At 60.4% G+C, this 17,569-nt stretch overlaps 1 protein-coding gene across 5 annotated transcripts in view; it reads right to left on the bottom strand.

Annotated features, from left to right (window-relative positions):
• Positions 1-1,875: 1,875 nt before the first annotated feature.
• The window catches only part of FAM53A (family with sequence similarity 53 member A), a 31,493-nt gene continuing 15,799 nt past the window's right edge, over positions 1,876-17,569 (bottom strand). For 4 of the 5 annotated variants that reach the window (XM_028089354.1, XM_028089362.1, XM_028089358.1 and 1 more), the window contains exons 3-5: positions 13,571-13,625; positions 11,162-11,853; positions 1,876-2,603 (exon numbers count right to left, since the gene is read on the bottom strand). In XM_028089354.1, coding sequence (XP_027945155.1) covers positions 2,292-2,603; positions 11,162-11,853; positions 13,571-13,625 — 1,059 coding nt within the window. In that variant the 3' untranslated portion in view covers positions 1,876-2,291. The remainder of the gene's footprint in view (positions 2,604-11,161; positions 11,854-13,570; positions 13,626-17,569) is intronic. The other variant, XM_028089373.1, reaches the window with a different exon arrangement.

Here is a 17,569-nt window from a genome sequence, read left to right as displayed (position 1 = left end):
ATGAAATCGGGGGGGGACACCACCTGCACTCCCCAAATCCAAAATATTTACTTCCTTTCAAGGGCATCTGCTGACCTCTGCCTTGTTTTTTTTTTAAAGATTTTATTTATTTATTTTGAGAGAGAGAATGAGAGAGAGAGAGCATGAGAGGGGGGAGGGTCCGAGGGAGAAGCAGCCTTCCCGCTGAGCAGGGAGCCCGATGCGGGACTCGATCCCGGGACTCCAGGACCATGACCTGAGCCGAAGGCAGTCGCCCAACCAACTGAGCCACCCAGGCGCCCCTCTGCCTTGTTCTTAAATTGGAAGCTAAGCTGGCTGATTTCCCACTCATTTCTTCTAACGTAATCACATAGGGCTATAGATGTTCTTCTTTCTACAACCTAAGATATATTTGACAAGTTTTGATATGTACCGTTTTCAGGACCATTCAGTTTAAAGTATTGTCTAACTTGGATGATTTCTTCTTTGGCCAATGAGTTAGGTAAAGTGCATTTTTAAATTTCCCAAACACACAAGGTTTTGTTTGCTATCTTTTTGTTATCAGGATGTGGCAAGAAAATATGGTGTGGGTGATACCAATGACACCGAGGCCCCTTCAATCTCCCCCCACCCGTTACTGCCCCACAGCCCCGTGGCCAGGCTCTGCTGGCACAGGGACCTCGCCCCCACCCCACCCCCGCCCCACCAGATCCACAGGTCGGCCCCGGAGCAAAGTTCTGAGTGGGGACACTGGCTCTATGCAGCTAAGTACACAGAGCCTATCTCCCGAAATTCAACCCAAAACACAACCTCCCAGTTGTGCTGGAAATCCAATGCAGGGATCCTGGGACCCAAGTCACGTGCCCACCAAGGGCGTGCCTGTGGGTCCCAGAGGCTCTCTGGCCAGGTGGTGGCTCTGGGGACGCTGGTGATGCCCGTGGGCACCAGTTTGACCCCCAAAGGCCCCTCTCAGAAACTGCCAAAGGCTTCTTTGCATTGCAGGTGGCCCGCAGGCTCGGGTCCCACACCAGACCCACACGTGGCCAGACGTCTGCCAGCCCCGGGAGGCCGCTGAGGACCGAAGGACCAAAGGGCTCGGGGTCCCAGGGAAACGGCTCTGCCGCACCTGGATCATCTATCTCTCCTCTTCGGGTTAAAGCCAGACAGCTCCAAACAGCCCCCCTACCCCATCCCATCCAGGCAACACCCCGGAGGGGCCCAGACACCAGTATTTTCTAAACTCCCCATGGTTGAGACCACTAACTGGCCAGGCGGACTGTTCTAGAACAAACTCTGTCTCTGACGTCTGACTCTGGCCACAGCACGTCTGCTGAGATGCAGGGCGCCTGCTCCCTCAGGAGGCCTTCCACTGAGTGAACAAGATGAATGGGCATCTCCGGAATCTCAGGGACCCTCGGACTACAGCCTAGAGTGGGAGGAAAAAAGTTCTTCGACGGTCACTGGAGAAGCCATGATGGCCACTTCCGACTCCCAGGAATGCACGTCAGCCACGTGGCAGGAGGTCAGTGCAGGGTGGGCCTGAGGGATCGGTGGTGGGCTGTAGGACCCCCCATCCCACAGGGAAGGGGCCAGCGGGCAGGCCCAAAAAAGCCCGCGTCCTGCAGACCGGCACCTCCTGTCTACGTCCGCACCAGGGACGGCGGTCCCCGTGCATGGCTGTGAGCTTGGAAGATGTTCTCGGTGCGGGGGAGATCAAGAAAATTTCTCTGAAGGTTACTGCTGTTTTCTTTCACTACCACAGACTGCGCCCTCCTACTCAAAACTCCTGAGGTCAGAGTCTCAGGGACAAATCCCCCATGTCATTAAATGAAAACCCTGTGCTGCACGAGACCCACAGGCCCGAGGCCCAACTGCTTTCAGCCAGAAACAAACACGGGGAAGCAAACGCCTTTTATTGAAGTCAGACCAGGTGCTGCCAGGACCACCATCCCAGAGCTCCTGAGCACACAGGCACCACCGCCTGGCGCTCCGAAGAGGTGACGGGCAGCAGCAGGCCGGCTGCTCGGCACTCACGGACCCCCGCGCCCTGCACGGCAGGGGTTTTAGAAAAGGAACGCACACCTGTGCTGGGATCGGCCCGCAGCCTCCCGTTTCATAGAATGCCCTTCCGAAAATTCGTTCAAAATACAGCAGCTTTCTCCAGAACTGTAAAAGCCATAAAAATCCAAAATACTTCTTTAGGAAAAACTGGATCAAAATTACACCTAATGTTCAAAGTTCTGCGTAGCCCAGCTCCTGTCCGTGAGCCGGGAAGAAACTGGGGGCAGTGGCCCCGGACCCCCCGCCGGGGGTCAGTTGCTCTCGATCTGCCCCAGGTCCAGCTCGCCGCGGCCGGGAGGGAAGGCCCCCTCCTCCCCAGCGCTCTCCCAGTCACTGGGGTCGCCGCCACTCCCGCCCTCGCCCTCAGCGGCCATGGGCTCCCAAGAGGCCCACGGGCCGGGGCCGGTGCAGCAGGGGCTGGGGCACACGCCCAGTGGTCTGGAGCCGGGCGTGATGATGCCCGTGGGGCCGTGTGGGGCATACGGGGCCAGCTTCACTTGGCTGTCATCCTCCTCTTCGTCTTCATAATCAAGGGAACAAAGGCTTTTTGAATTTTTTAAAGTCTGAAACAGAAAAGATACGAGCTTAAAGCACATCCACGGGGTTACACTGACCCAGGAGTGGATCCCCAAATTCACATACAGCGTCTGGTCCCCGTGCATCAGCCACACACCACACTCAGGCCCGCCCGGCATGGCAGGCCTCCGGCGGCTGGCCGGCATGCTGCCTGCTGAGACCGGACTCCCTGGATGGGCCGGCACTGCCTCTTTCTGCCCCCTGCCCCCAGCCAGATCTTCGCCGGGCTGTTAAAGATGGAGGCTGCCGGGCTCTCCCCCAACTGCAGACAGAGCCCTGTCCACTCAGGTGGCACCTCTCCTTGGCTATCCCACCAGGCTCCTAAGACCCAGCAGGCCACCCCAGCCCTGGTGCTGGGAGCATGTGCCGGCCTCCCCCCTCCACCCCTGGCCACAGCCCACCTCCAGACCACACAAGACAGCAGCCCCCTTGGCCCGGCCAGGGCCCCATCTCCCTGACACCAGCCCCCCAGCCCTTGCCCTGAACTCCTGGCCCGGCATCTTGGGGCAGCACATGCATGTGGGCCACTGCACACCTACCCCGCTGCTGGAGCGGCCTCCCAAGCTGGCCCCACGTGGCTCCACCTGCCCCAGTGTGACCTCAGCAACTCTGGGGTCAGCCTCCTCTCTGGAGCCACACCCAGGCTGCCCCCACACAGGTGTCAGCACGTGGTTCGGGGCTTCTAAGGAGCATCTGCGCACACAGCGTGGGGCAATGCGCAAGCCTGGACCAGCCGCGGGGACACAGCCGCTCCCGCACTCTGACCTGGGCTCCAGCACCTACATCTGAGGGCCCAGAACACAAGCTGAGCAACTGAAACCCAACCGAAACCCAAAGAGCCAAGACGTGCCTCATAACGACCATCTCTTTGGCTAGAAAATTTCCTAGAAACAGTGCCACAGTGAATTCAAGTAAATAAATGCTTCCCCCTCCTTGAAATCAGCACTTTTAAGGAAATTATTTGGCTCTATAAAACAAACAACCTGACTTTTCTTGTTGTTCTATAATAACTAAGCCACTGAAAAATAAAATTCTAAGGATTCAACCTTTAAAGATACAACTGGTCACAAAGTTTGGTCACAGAATGAGGACCCATGAAGTAACTCCTTTATTCAAATCAAGGTGGATGTGACAGTAGCGGTCACTTCTTGAGGACCTGGCCTGTGTTCGCAGGGCCCCTTGCCTGCCTGGCCCCCCAGCCTCCTGGTCTTGCTCTGCCCCTGTGCTGGCCCATGTGTGGATGGCGCCGACCCCACGGCACACACGTGAGCTAGCAGTGGCCAGACAGGTGGCAGGAGGACCGCCGCAGACAGGTCCTCTGTCGCTGGGCCACGAGCCCATCTAAGGGCCACAGCTGGAGAACGGCAGGCTCTGCGCAAGTCCACTCAGGCCGCCTGGGAGACACGGCAGCCACTCAACGAAACCACACACACAGAGCTGTGACCCACACTCTGAGCATCAGCCACATGGCCCCAAAAGGGGTGTTGCCCGCCACCTGGGTCGGGGGTGAGCCACCACACAACGCTGGGGATGATGGGAAGCCAGGCTGTGAGGCCCATTCGGAGTGGCCTGGGCCACACTGCCACGTGTGACCCTGGACAGTCCTGCCGCTGCTGCCGTCACTCTGGTTTCAGGTTACCCGCATCGAAGCACATGAACACAAAATATCTTCTTTCAAATATCAAAGGTCAAGACTTTTGAGTTATAAATCAGGGGCTCTAGATGTTACAGGGTCCTTCAACTTGTGTGCCATCTGGGGGGACCCGCTGCAGCCCCAGAGCCAGGCCCCGGCTTCCTGTGGGGTATGAGCAGGTGCCCTGTGCTTCCACCACCCCAAGCTGACGTACCAGCTCCACCTAAGCTGATGAGACTGAAGGGAAATTAGAAACGTGCCTGTGAGCCATCCCAAATTCTCTTCAGCGACCATCCGGGGCCTGGCCAGCCACGTGTGCACTGTCCAAGACGTCAGGCCATCTCCCAACCACAGCACACGGATCTGTGCTCCTGGAGAGCACAGCCCCAGCTTCGTGAGGGAGCTCACTGCGTCTCTGCTCAGCCAGATCACACCCTGCCCACGGGGGCCCACGGGGGCCCACAGGGGCCCAGCCAGCCGGAAGGCCAGGGCTGAGCAGGAGCCCTGGAGGGGCCCCCAGCTGCCTGCAGGTGCCTGAAGCCCAGCACCCACGAGCACCTGTCCCACCAGGGGTCCAGCTGTGGAGAGAAATGCGGACGCACCAGCAACGAGAAGCCCCATGGGGCCCACGTGGCAAACCCGAGTGCCGTCCTCAGCCAGCTGCGGGAGAGGCCTGCAGGGCTCGGAATGTCCACAGCACACATGGGATGTGCACAAGCAGGTGTGTGTGTGTGCAGGGGTGCTGAGCACGTCAGAGCGTGCTGGGTGAGGGAGCTGCAACAAGGAAGCCAGCTGAGAAGCAACAGCATCCCTAGACCGCCCTCCCCCACGTCCGGGCAAGCGCTCCCCTCAACCTTCACAGGAGTGGGGGCGATTCGGGACAGCAAGGACTGGAGGGTCTCAGCCTGGGGAAGGGGCCAACACGTGCAAACAGAGGCCGAGCGAACATCTGCACCCTGAGCACAGAGCCCCGGCCCTGAGTCAGCTCCCAGCCTGCCCAGGCGGGGACTGGATGTGTTCTCCACGGAACTTGACCCCAAAGCAAACTCAGAGAGATGGGGACATGGGGGGGGTCCCCCTCCAGCACGCAGGAGACCCAGGTAGCCCCCCCAGAAAGCTCAGGCCAAAGGGCCACACCCACAAGACAGAGCCCTCTGGTCCAAAACCCGGTCCACATGAAGTATCACAGAACGCCCGCGGCCTCTAACAGGGAAGACAGGTGAGGCTGGAACCAGGGAGGACACAATCTGGGGGAGCAAGCAGCGCAGGGGCAAGAAACACCCCCAAACCTAAGTCCACTACCAACGTCCCTGGAGAGAGGGCTCCAGCCCTGAAGCGGGGCAAGCAGGAAATCCCAGGGCCAGCAGGAGGCCCGATATCGGGACAGCTGGAGTCACAGAGGCCACAGGCACCGGGGCGGCGAGAGCCAGGGAATGTGCATGCACTACCCGATCCCCCACCCCATAATCCAGGAAACCACCTGATAGAGCCCCACACTCGGCACCACTGACAAAACAAACACACCAGGTCTGTCACCCAGAAACCCCAGAGGGCGCAGGGCAGAGAGGAAGTGAGTCCGAGCCGCGCCACCTGTCTCGCGGCAACGCTGGGCCAGAAGGTAACCAGCAGCGCCAGAGCCGGAAGGAAGCCGGTCCCACAGACAGCGGAATATAAAGCCTTTCGGATTCACAAGGTCCCCCAAGCTGCTCCACCAAATGAGACTGTGGTAAGGAGAGGTGCCAGCCGTGTGTTGAGAAGGCTGGTGAGGAGCTGGACGACCCCCATGCCGACACCGCAGCCTGCGCGTAAAGCCCCGGGTGCCTCCCGCCCATGCCTCATACCCCACCACTCACAGAGCACCTGCTGGGCCGCCTGGGGCCTCTGGGGATGCTCCTGTCATCATGCCAAGATCTGTGCTGACCCCACAGGAGAAGGCTCAAGTGGGCCTGTTGGGCACCCACTCCCACAGTCCTTCCCCTACTCATGCCCAGGAGCTGGACCCTGCGCCGTCCCACACCATATGCCTGAACTGGCGCCCATACCTGACCGGAGCATCTGCTCTGGACCCTACTGCCCACACCTGAGCCCAACATCGACATCTGACCCTTGACCCCGCTTGCCCACACCTGACACTTGACCTCAGGGCCCACACCTGACCCCAGCGCCCACACCTGACCCCAGTGCCCACACCTGACCCTGGCGCCCACACCTGACACCTGACCCCAGCGCCCACACCTGACCCCAGCACTGACTTTGAAGTGGGGACCAGAGTGTGATCCTGAGGCCTGCTTGGAGTCCCCCCTTGCCCACAGGGCAGTGCAGTGTTCATATTCATCACCTTGCACCTAAATGTAAGTAGCAAAATAATACGGTAAAGGAACAAGAAAAGTAGGAAAGTAGAGTAGATATGATACACCTACCATAGAATAGGTCGTTCAACTTCGGGGAACGCGAGCGCGTAAATAGAAGGAGAAAGTAAAGTGCAGACACAAGCTGCTCAGACTGAGAACCCGAAGCACACGGGGAAGGGACAGGCCCTCAGAAGACGGAGCAAAGCCCCATCTCTGCAGGCGCCCCGACAAAGCCCAGCCTCCCCACCCCAAGTGCCAGTGGGTGGCAGGGCCAGGCCCCACACACGGGCACACTCACACGCACTCCTAACACCCCAGCGGCTGCACTGCCCGCCGTGCCTCCTGGACGGTGGTGACAGCGGCAGACCCGTGTTCTCCAGCGCCTTTTCCGCCACGAGCCCCCAGGGGGCGCTGCAGCGAGCGTGCCAGAGCACACAAGACGGGGCCACAGCCACAGGACAGCAAGCCCGCGACTCTAGGGCCACGGACGCCACGGTCTGTTCAGTAAGTCCCAAATCTCCAGTAACCACAACGGACTGAAGGGCAAGGAGTCCCTCCGCCTGCAGAGCCCCCTCACCTGCGTGTCCCCGGCCCCCCTGCCGGCCACCCCTACACTCCCTGACCCGGAGAACGGGGTCTCCCTCCTCCGCCCCAAGTGCTCAGGCCTCTGCCCACCCTGGTCTAGACGGTCATGAAAGGGTCGTGAACACCCCAATCTGTCCAACCCCAGCCGACCCACCTGCTCGCTAGCTGCGCCCTTGTCACAACTATCTCATTCAACCATCTACGCAGGGGCTTTGGGACAAGATGCCACGAGGCACCACCCAGCCGTGCACTCGGGCCGCGAGCTGTGCCCTTGTCCTCGCGAGGGGACCCTCCCGCAGAGAAGAGTCACAGCTAGCGTCCCTGCCACAGCCCCCAAAGCACCATGTGTGTGACAAAAATAGGCAAGAACCAACACGCTTCTGTGGCAAAGCGATAGAAACCCACACTTGACCAACAAGCTGTGGGTCCCCGGGCCCGCCAGGCCACGCGGGACAGGCCGGTGGCTCCAGACAGCTGAAGTGTGTGAACGCACCGCTGTGCGCCCCAGACTGCAAACACCCTCCTCGGGTGCCAAGTCTGGCACGGAGGCCACGCTGAGCCAGAGGCAGGGAGCTACGTGTCCAAACCACAGGCTGGAGCCGCTTCTCAATCACACTGTAGAAAGCTGAAGATCGCCTGCACATCTGAAAAGCTTCTGAAAGCCCTGAAAACACAAATTTCATAAAAAACAGCACCTGTGCCCATTCTCTGCTGGAACCATGACTGATCGACACATTTTCCATAATGATATTTTTTTTTCAACTTTGAAACCTAGCTTTGCCAATAAATATTAAAAATTCTATATGCTTTTCTGTGGAAACAATCGCTTACCCGGAATGAGGATTCGGGGGCAGCAGTGCCCCCTCCTTGCTGACCAAAGCCAACCCTCAGGCCATGCTTGGCGGGCGGTGGGCTGCTCAGCCATCCAGCGTACCACGTCTAGGCCTGCGGTCAAGGACCCTGTGCTCCCCCTGGCTTCAAGTCAAGGCACAGAACCGGCGTACTGAGGTTGGGGGCATCAGGCCAGGGCACACACACGTGGGATGGATGCGGTCCCACCTGCGCTTACACAGAGAGCAAGAGCCACCGAGAAGCTCCTGTCACTGCTCACGGCCACACCTTCACATGGACAACAGACGCACCCAAAGGCAGGCCCCGGGACAGCCATCTAAAGCCTGCCACATTCTGCCCTGAGTCTCCCCCGCTGTGCTTTGTCCAGGCCCGCTCCGAGAAGCCTTGTGTCCATGTGAAACCACCTCAAGATAAGGGAACATTCGGGGTCTCCAGCTACGAACCTGACGGGATGTGCCCACTTCCCACAACCAGCAACATGCTTCCTAGAGCGGACCCCCCGCCCCTGGGCAGCAAAGCACATGAGGGTGCACGGGACGTCTGGGCACACACGTGGTGCCCAGCAACGCTTGGGGCCTCTGCACCCCCAGCCGCCCCCAGAGCCTGACAGCCCGCGCCCGCCTCCCACAGCCTGTCCTCCAGCACTCAAGGGTCACATCCACACTTCCAAAAGTGTTTTTAAGTTTCCTGCTCCCTTGCGCTTATACATTAACCACAAATACCCACGAGCGCCCGTCCCACGTGTAGGCGACATCAAGTTGAACACGCTGTGCCCCAGAGAAACCCACAGGTCTCGCCCAAAACATCAGTCACCAAACCCAGCCAATTAGCCCTTAACAGCTCGACTGCTGCTTCTACCCCTTTGTACGTTTTAAGACCACGGAGTTTCCCAGATACCTGCTGATACAGTAAGAGGTACACATTTGGCCTCTACCCACTCCTGGTTCCCACCATCTAAAACCCTTGGAACTTTTGAGTGCTGGGGTGAGGGGTGTCTTTTGTGATTCATAACGAGCCCCATTCAACCACACCAGGGGTTTAGGCTAATGTAACCCCTGGGGGTCCCTAGTGGGCTTCCGGATGGGGCAGTGGACAGAATGACCACACCGGGCTTAGTGGGTTGGACTTTAAGTCCCCCACCCCCACACCCCTGCCAGGGACAGAGAGGGGATGGAGAGGCAGTCAGTCTCAGTGGCCAGCGAGCTCATCAGTCGCACCTGGGCAGTGGAACCTCCATAAATCCCCTGCCCAGGGGGTGGGGGGATCTGGAGGGCTCCCAGGTTGGGGAGCACGTCTGGGTGCTGGGCAGGGGGGAGCTCTGCACCCCTTGCCCCATACCTTGCCCTCGGGATGGTCCCGAGTTGTGTCCTTCATGATAAATGGGTCACGAGTTAGTATAAGGTGCTTTCCGCAGTTCTGCGAGCCGTTCTAGCCAATTACGGAACCCGAGGAGGGGGTGGTGGGAACCCAGATTTGTAGATGGCGGGTGGGAGGTACGGGAGGCGTCTGAAGCACGGGTGGTCTTGTGAGGCTGCAGGGTCTGCACTCAGGGCAGCTGGTGTCAGAATGGCGCCAACTGTCAGACACCCACCAGCGTCTGCAGAGCTGCGCACGCTGGGCACCGGAGACGGTCTAAGTAGAAAGCATCACGCTGAGATGCCCTCTGTTTCCAGAGGTGGCCGGGAGCTGGAGAAGGACAGGGCTCCAGCCCCGACCGACGTCTGGGCTGGGTGCTGGCCTCCATCCCCCAGGTCACCATCAGGAGCGTCCGTCAGCTATCACAACTGCTCACAACGCCTGTCTGCATATGTTTGATTATTCAACACATCAGGGATAAAAGAGACAGCTACAAACGCACCAGAGTAAAGATTTTAAAAGTCCTAGGAGATACAATGAGCAACTTCGTGCCCCAAACTGACACCTTAAATGCAATGCCATTTCCCAGAAAGTGGTAACTTCAGGAAGCCCTAGTAGATTGCCCCAGAGACACTGAGTGCGCAGGTCTGCTCACCTCCACACACACCCCGGGCCCCGATGGTGTCCCGGTGAGCCCCCAGCAAACCTCACACGTGATGGCTTGGGAGTGGCTCATCTGGTCCTGTTGAGCCTGCGGGTGACACAGCCCCACGGAGCATGAGTGCACAGGGGACCCTGAGTGGAGCCGCCCAGCGGAGCTGCTCCTGGATGCCTGATCCGTGGACGCCACGTGGGCTAAATGTGGGCTGTGACGCAGTAACCCTGGCGAGGTGCCAGGCTAAACAAGGCACCAGGCCGGTGAGGCTGGGGCCTCGGGCAGAGGGGCTGTCAGATGCTGGGGCAGGCTCAGGGGACCTCAAGGGTCCAAGGGCAGAGGGCACCCGATGATACATCAGCAACGAGGGAAAACGTTTTAGAAAGACAAGCAGGGCACCTGGGTGGCTCAGTCGGTTGAGCACCCGACTCTTGGTTTTGGCTCAGGTCAGGATCTCAGGGTATGAGATCGAGCCCCATGGCAGGCTCTGCGCTCAGCGGGGGATTCTCTAGCCCTCTCCCTCTGCCCCTCCCCAACCCACGCCCATGCTGCTCATGTGCTCACGCTCTCTCGCTCTCCCTCTAAAAAAAGACAGGCAAGCAGGCTTCACATCTCCTGGGCTCCTTTCCTTGGGGCTGCCGGTGCCAGCGCCCCACCCGACTCTGCACCCTGCCCTTCTGCTTCTAGCCGGCCTGCCCACCTGACTGCTGAACCCCATTCACTGCCCCGTCTTGCAGCCCAGCTCGCCGACTCTGCCCCATGGCCTCCCATACAGAAAGGCAGTCATGGCCGTCCCACGCCAGGGAGGGCAGGGGACCCGAGAGCCATGGGGGCCTGTGGGGCCAGGAACCCGAGACGTCTACATGCACACACACAGACACATGCACGAGGCTGAGGACGGCTCACACCCCGCCCAGGCGGGCAGGAAACACGGCCATGGGGACGCTGCAACCTCAGGCCCAGCCAGGCCCAGAGCGCCTTTCCGGGCAGCTGGGCTCCCGCCGAGGGGCGGAGACCACCAAGGCTGGGGTGGGCCAATCTGGCCGCAGAGCCGCCCCGCGCCGCAGGGTGGCGCCCGTGAGGTGAGCACAGCAGAAACAAGACGATCCTCACCCGTGTCATTTTCAGAAAGTCCAAGGACGGGCGCGGCCAGCAGGCGCTCTCCTCACGCCTGCGCTTGCGCCGACACTTCCTCCCGACCAGCACACAAGGCTGTGAGCGGCACCGGAGCAGGCCCAGCCGCCGGCCCAATTCAGGCGTGGACGAGGGGCTGCTGCCGGCGGAGGGCGGGGGTGTGCCCACTTCCACCAGGTGCTCCTGCGACAGGGACAGGCGGCGCCTGCAGGACAGAGCGCAGGGCCCTGCGGGTCGCCAGGGTGGGCCCGGGCCACCCTCACTGCCGTCCGGGCAGCCGCCGCCGGCTGAAGGCGGCCGGGGCACGGGGGGCGAGGTGGGGCCGGCCACCGGGGCGGTACGGCCCAGCAGTGTGGCGCTCCCGGGCAGGCTGGCAGCCAGGCTTTCCCGCAGCGTGGCGCGCCCGCCGCTGTGGCACCGCCTCTTGGACACCGGCGTCCAGACCTTGGAGCTGCCGGGGCGCCAGGGGGAGCGGCAGCGTGCCAGTTCATCCGGCTCCGACAGGGAGCGGCAGTGGCGCTTGGTAGGTGGTGCCGAGGGGGGCCCTGTGCTCTCCCTGAGGTCTGTGGCGCTCACGGCACCCAGGCCTGTGTCTGGGCCACGTGTGCCCGTGGCCGTCTGACTCCCGACGGGCCATCCTCCACTTAAGACCTTCCAGGGGCGCCTGTCTTCTGAGGAAACACAAAAGAGAAGAGACGAGTGAGCAGGAGACAAGGCACAGTCTTTGCCAGGCCCCGAGGCCCCTGCCTGGCTGGGGACACGGCCTGACACTAAGCCTCACGTGACTCCTCTGCCACAGACCCGGTCAGCGCCGGCCCTGCCTGCATTCCCCCCTGGTCAGCTCAGCCCAGGAGCCAGCCTCACTTTCCAAGGAAGACACGTCTCAACGAGGCCAGCTACCCACTCCCTGAAGATGACCGGAGCACACCACTCTCCTTTCCGGTTCATGGAAAGACTTGCCCTGCGTTACCCACTTCTCTGTCCATGGCCCAGGCCTCCTCCAGGTGTGCGACCTCACCTGCAAGACCCCCGCCCACCAGGCTGCTTCCAGGCGGCTGGTGCCCCTTTAGCACACAAGCCACGGTGCCCCTCGCCTCCTCTCCGGGAGGCAGCCCTGTTTCGCGAAATTGGAGGCACAGCCACAGCACAAAGCAGGCAGGGACTGTGCAGAGGGCCAGTACCCCCACCCCCAGCCTCCACTTCCTCACGTCATGTGGCTCCTGGGAGTCTCACACGAGACACTGAGAATCCGGGGTCAGCATGCACTCCCGCAGACCCACATGTGAGTGCACACCATGCAAGCACCAGGGGCTCCCTCTGCCGGCAATGCCCCGGGAGCAGCCCGCTCCAGCCCTCTTCCTCCACACACCCCTTGGGTGCCCAGACCCCGAATGCACCCAACGGGGCCGCCATCATGAGCTTTGCTGCACTGGGGGCTGAGGGCAGAGCCAGGTGAGTGGGTCTCCAGGGACTCCTAGTGTGGAAGCAAGGTGCACCATGAAACCCTAACTCCCACTGACCCGGCTGAGAGTCCGCTCAGCAACCCCATGACTCCGGCCACTCAGCATTCACTACCAGTTGGGAAACTGGGCATGGAGGCAGTGGGACCCCAAGGGAAGAGGACCGCTGTGGGGAAAGGCATGAGCAAAGGCCCTGGGGTGACCCTGGGCAGCAAAGAGGCAGGGTCAGACCCCCTGGGAATCCCTGTTGAGGACTGGCCCCATGTGCAGGGTGGACTCCCACTGAGGACACAGTGCCTAGGGCCCAGTGCTGGGCTCACACTTCCTACCTCCATCCGTTCACAAAAGAATTTGGTAAAAATAACCTTCATTTCGCTAGTCTGGAGAGCCACCTAACACAGCGCCCCTGCCAATGGCTTCTGAGTGCCACCCTACAGCCGTGGTGCCCAGGGCCGGCAGAGAGAGGACCTGCACTCGAGTCAGACCCCAGCTAACATGCTTCACCACAGCCTGTCATCCAGAGCCAAGGTTACCAGGAGTGGAGGGTGACAGGCTCTGCACGCACACACGCACTTGGAGGGGCCTTTCAGGTGGTGGGGGCCAAGTCCCAACGCGCACTGATAGTCCAGGGTGGGCCACACAGGAGCTACGCACGGACCCCGTGCCGCGCCCGACCCTGCCCTGCTCTCCCTTCAGTGGCCACGGGGCCCCACAGGGCGGGCCTCGACCTCACACAGCCAGCACCTCTCCGGGAGGGCCCAGCGGCCCGGCACCTGCCACACTGGAGGCAGAGGCCGGGCCACGCCCTGACCGCCAGCCCAGCAGGCTGGGCATCACCCTCCAGGTCCACATCCGCACGCTCCACGCACCGTCCCCGGCCCATGGCCACAGCAGCTCTGGAGGATGGGTCAGGGCTTCAAACACTTACCGTTGCTCTCAAAAGGGAACAAATGACCCCTGTTGCTCAGTGTCCCAGCAGAACGCTGTAAATGACAAGAAAAACCAGTATGAACACCGTGGACATGGACACAGAACTCACAACAGCATGAAGTCAGGTAACGCAATGATCTCATCCCTATGGGTCAGTGCTGTTTTTCCCCAACGCTGCATTTTTTGGCAATGAAAAGGAAAAGCATGGACCCCAGCATACACCCTTTTCTTAATCAAGATTCTTTTTTTTTTTTAAAGATTTTATTTATGTATTTGACAGAGAGAGACACAGCGAGAGAGGGAGCACAAGCAGGGGGAGTGGCAGAGGGAGAAGCAGGCTTCCCGCAGAGCAGGGAGCCGGATGCAGGGGCTCGATCCCAGGACCCCGGGATCACGGCCTAAGCCGAAGGCAGATGCCCAATGACTGAGCCACCCAGGCGCCACTTAATCAAGATTCTTAAAGGCCGAACAACACACAGCTGAGGGAAAGGAATCGAAAGCCACGTGCGCACCACCGTGTGCTCCTGCCCAGGCAGCCCTCCCGCAGCCAGCCAGGCTGCCCTCACGGCCTCCCCACTCAGGCCCTCTCCCGCACGGACCGGCCCCTGGCCAGGCCCCCTGAGGGCTGCTCGGGGTCTCAGCTGTGATCTGCCCCCACGGCGCCTGAGGGGGTGCTGCTCGCCTGTGTCTGTCTGCTTCTGCAGGCTCCCCCCACCCAGCCCCAGGGGTGCCATCATCCAGCTGGGTCTCTGGGGCAAGCCCCCGGTGCTGTGGGGACACAGAACCATCCTGTGGGGTCCGGGAGCCGTCGCTGTTCAATTGTCTCTGCCTTCCCACCTCCACCAGCAACCCCAAACCCCCCCAGGCCCTCCCAGTGCCCCCAGCACCCCTACAGTGCCCCCCAGGCCCTCCCAGTGCCCCCAGCACCCCTACAGTGCCCCCCAGGCCCTCCCAGTGCCCCCAACCCCCATGCCCCCCACTCCGGGCCGGGTTGGCCAGCCCCTGTCCCCCAGGTGAGCCCAGGCACAAGCACCTTCCCAGGGCTGCCGTCCCCACAGCAGGAAACCTGAACAGAAGCATCGTCCACCAAGGAGAGGCTCCAGCAGCTCCCACACGGGAGGCCCAGGTCACAGCTCAGCGTGCAGGCACACAGCGGCCGCGTGGCAGAGCCGGGGACGTGGGTTTTGTGGACAGCGCCTGTGCTGGGGAGCGGATCAGGGCTAGCCCTGGGCCTCTCTGTGGGAAGCTGCAGCATTGTGGGCCTCCACATCCAGAACAGGACTGTACAGCCTGCCTCGTGCTGAGGAGCCCTGACCAGACGAGGCCGCCCCTGAACACGCCCTGCGATACCGGGGGGCGCTAAGACCACAGGCTGGCACCGAGGCCGGCCCGGCCCCACCATACCCGAGCCCAGGGACGGCCCGTGCAGCACGCGGCCTGCAGTCCACTCCCCTGAGCAACCTTGTTGGGGGCAGGCCGGCTCCTCTGTGTAAGCCTCGGTCTCCCCACCTGGGGCTGGAGTGAGGGTGGGACACACAGGCAGGGCGGCTCCTGGGCTATGCGAGAGTAACGAAATCAACCGACTGATGGTGGACAAAGGGCAGCCGTTTCCAGAAAGGGCACTGGGTCAACCACACATCCGTGCAAAAAAAAAAGAAAACCCACTCTTGGCCTGGTCTCATCCCACACACAAGACTCAGCTCCAGGGAGAGTGCAGTCTTCAAGCTAAAGTAAAACAGATGCTTCTAGAAGAAAACAGGAGAATAACTTCAAGACTCAGGGTAGCAAAGATTTCTTAAGTGAGATATAAAAACACACTAACTTACACGGGTGCTTCCGTCTATGTTGAAAATAGAATTTCTGTTCACTGAAAGTCACCCGCGACAAGGCAAACCGTAAGATAGGAGAAAATATTTGCGAAATATTTTCAAGTCAAAAAAGACTCATAGCAGGATGTACCAACGACTTCCCACAGATCAGTAAAAAAAAAAGGCACACGATCCAACAGAAAAATGGCCAAAGACCTTAAGTCACTCACAATTGGCCACTGGGCAGAACAAGAGGTGCAATCTCCCTCGTCATCCGGGGAAAGTGGTCAGAGCCTGGGGGACACGGCACCAGGCGTGCCCAGTGGCCGGGCCAAGGTGCAGGCCAGGGCACTGCTGGGAGAGCCGGCCACAGGAGACCGCACGCGCTCAGCAGCGTTAGGCTCAGCAGCCAGAGCCTGGGAAGAGCCCAAACGTCCATGGAAGGAAGACAGAGACCGCCCCGCAGAGGAAAGGAAGGAAGGAAGCGCCAACCACCACGGACCTGATGAGTCCCTCCTGAGTTCCCGCCAGGGAAAGAAGCCAGACTCCAAAGTACAAGCTGCCGCGCTTCTGGGACAAGCCAGGACAGGCCACGTGGGGCCCTGAGAAGGCCAGAACCTGTCTGGGTGGTGACAGCGTTCCCAGTGTGCACCACCCGCAAAACTCATCCAACCGAACTCATCAAACCCAACCTGCACATTCCACTGTGTGCAAAGTCTACCTCACTAAAAAAGCGTATTTTCAACAAAAGGTTTTTAAAAGCCAGACTCCTCACCATCCAAGCCTGTACCTGCATAGCTGGACACAACGGCACGCCGACAGCCCACACCACAGCGAGTGATACTGAACCTCCTGACCGTCCGCCCCCAGTGCACCCCCAGCTCACGACCCTCCTCCTCAGCGCCCCCCACCACAGCGCAGTGGAGTGCGCCTGCTACCCTGACCTGCTCTGGGCCCGCCCTCACGAGAACAGAAGCCCAGGCACCTGCTCCCATGGGCCTGCCGCCCACCGAGGGTCCAGCCCTGGCCGCCCTATGTCAACTCTCAACACCCCCACACTGCCTTCCGGTTCCACCGCCCACCAGCACGGGCTAGGGGCTCCCCGGGCTGCCTGCCTGCAGAGAACCCACGCTCCCCCCGACACCTGGAGCCACTCCCACGTTCGCTGAACCACCGCAACAAGTTCTGTTGGATCCTGCCGGCATTTCGGCGGGCCGGGCGGCGGGCCGGGCTGCGTGCAGTGACTCCTTGCCCACCCACCTGCCTGCACATCCTCCTCCCCTGAGACCCCAAGACCCCCCCTCCTCTGCAGTACACAGCCCCCGCCACACCTCCTCTCCTCTCTGCCACCCCTGCAGCTCCACACAGCCCGCACCTGCCGTCCCAGGGCTGGCTTTGTCTATCTTCCCAGGAGAACACAAGCCCCTCGGGAAGGGCAGCGCATGGTGATGCCACGGCCTCAGGTTGTAAACAAACGAACCAGAGAAGCTACAGCTCACTTGAGAACTGTAGGGTACTGGGATTTTTATCAGAACTGCAACAAGCCTTGGGGCGCCTGGGCGGCTCAGTCATTAAGCGTCTGCCTTCGGTTCAGGTCAAGGGTCCTGGGATCAAGCCCCACATCGGGCTCCATGCTCCACGGGAAGCCTGCTTCTCCCTCTCCCACTCCCCCTGCTTGTGTTCCCTCTCTCTGTCAAATAAATAAAATTTTTTTAAAAATCTTAAAAAAAAAAAAAAAAAGAACTGCAACAAGCCTTCAGCGGGTGAATGGTACACCCTTACGCGAATGCAACTACTCCGCTAAACCACGAAACGACCCGGATGCCTCTCCAGGGCATCATGAGGAGCAAAAAAGGCCCCTCCCCAAAGGTCATGGACTTCGCACAGATCATCCTTGAAATGACAAATCACGGAGACAGGAGAGCTTGGTTGGAGGGAACGCGGTGTGGCCACAGAGGGTCCACGTGAGGGACGGCTGACACTCAGGTCACTGAGTTCGCTCTCTATCTATGCTGCCCCACACAACGGTCAGCAGTTACGGAAATTTAAACTTCAATTATATAAAATACAAATTCAGCTCCCCATCGCCCCAGCCACATTTCAGGGCCCAATAACCACATGCTTTAAGGAGCCACATACTTGGACAGCGGGGAGCATTCCCGTCACCACAGAACGTGCCCCCGGACAGA

This window comes from Eumetopias jubatus, unplaced genomic scaffold (genome assembly GCF_037043125.1).
Source record: "Eumetopias jubatus isolate StellerSeaLion01/CBP00866 unplaced genomic scaffold, mEumJub1_p1.0 scaffold_2, whole genome shotgun sequence".
Taxonomy (NCBI): Eukaryota; Metazoa; Chordata; class Mammalia; order Carnivora; family Otariidae; genus Eumetopias; species Eumetopias jubatus.
Note: the sequence above shows the minus strand (reverse complement) of the source record. Positions and strands in the feature narration are given on the sequence as shown.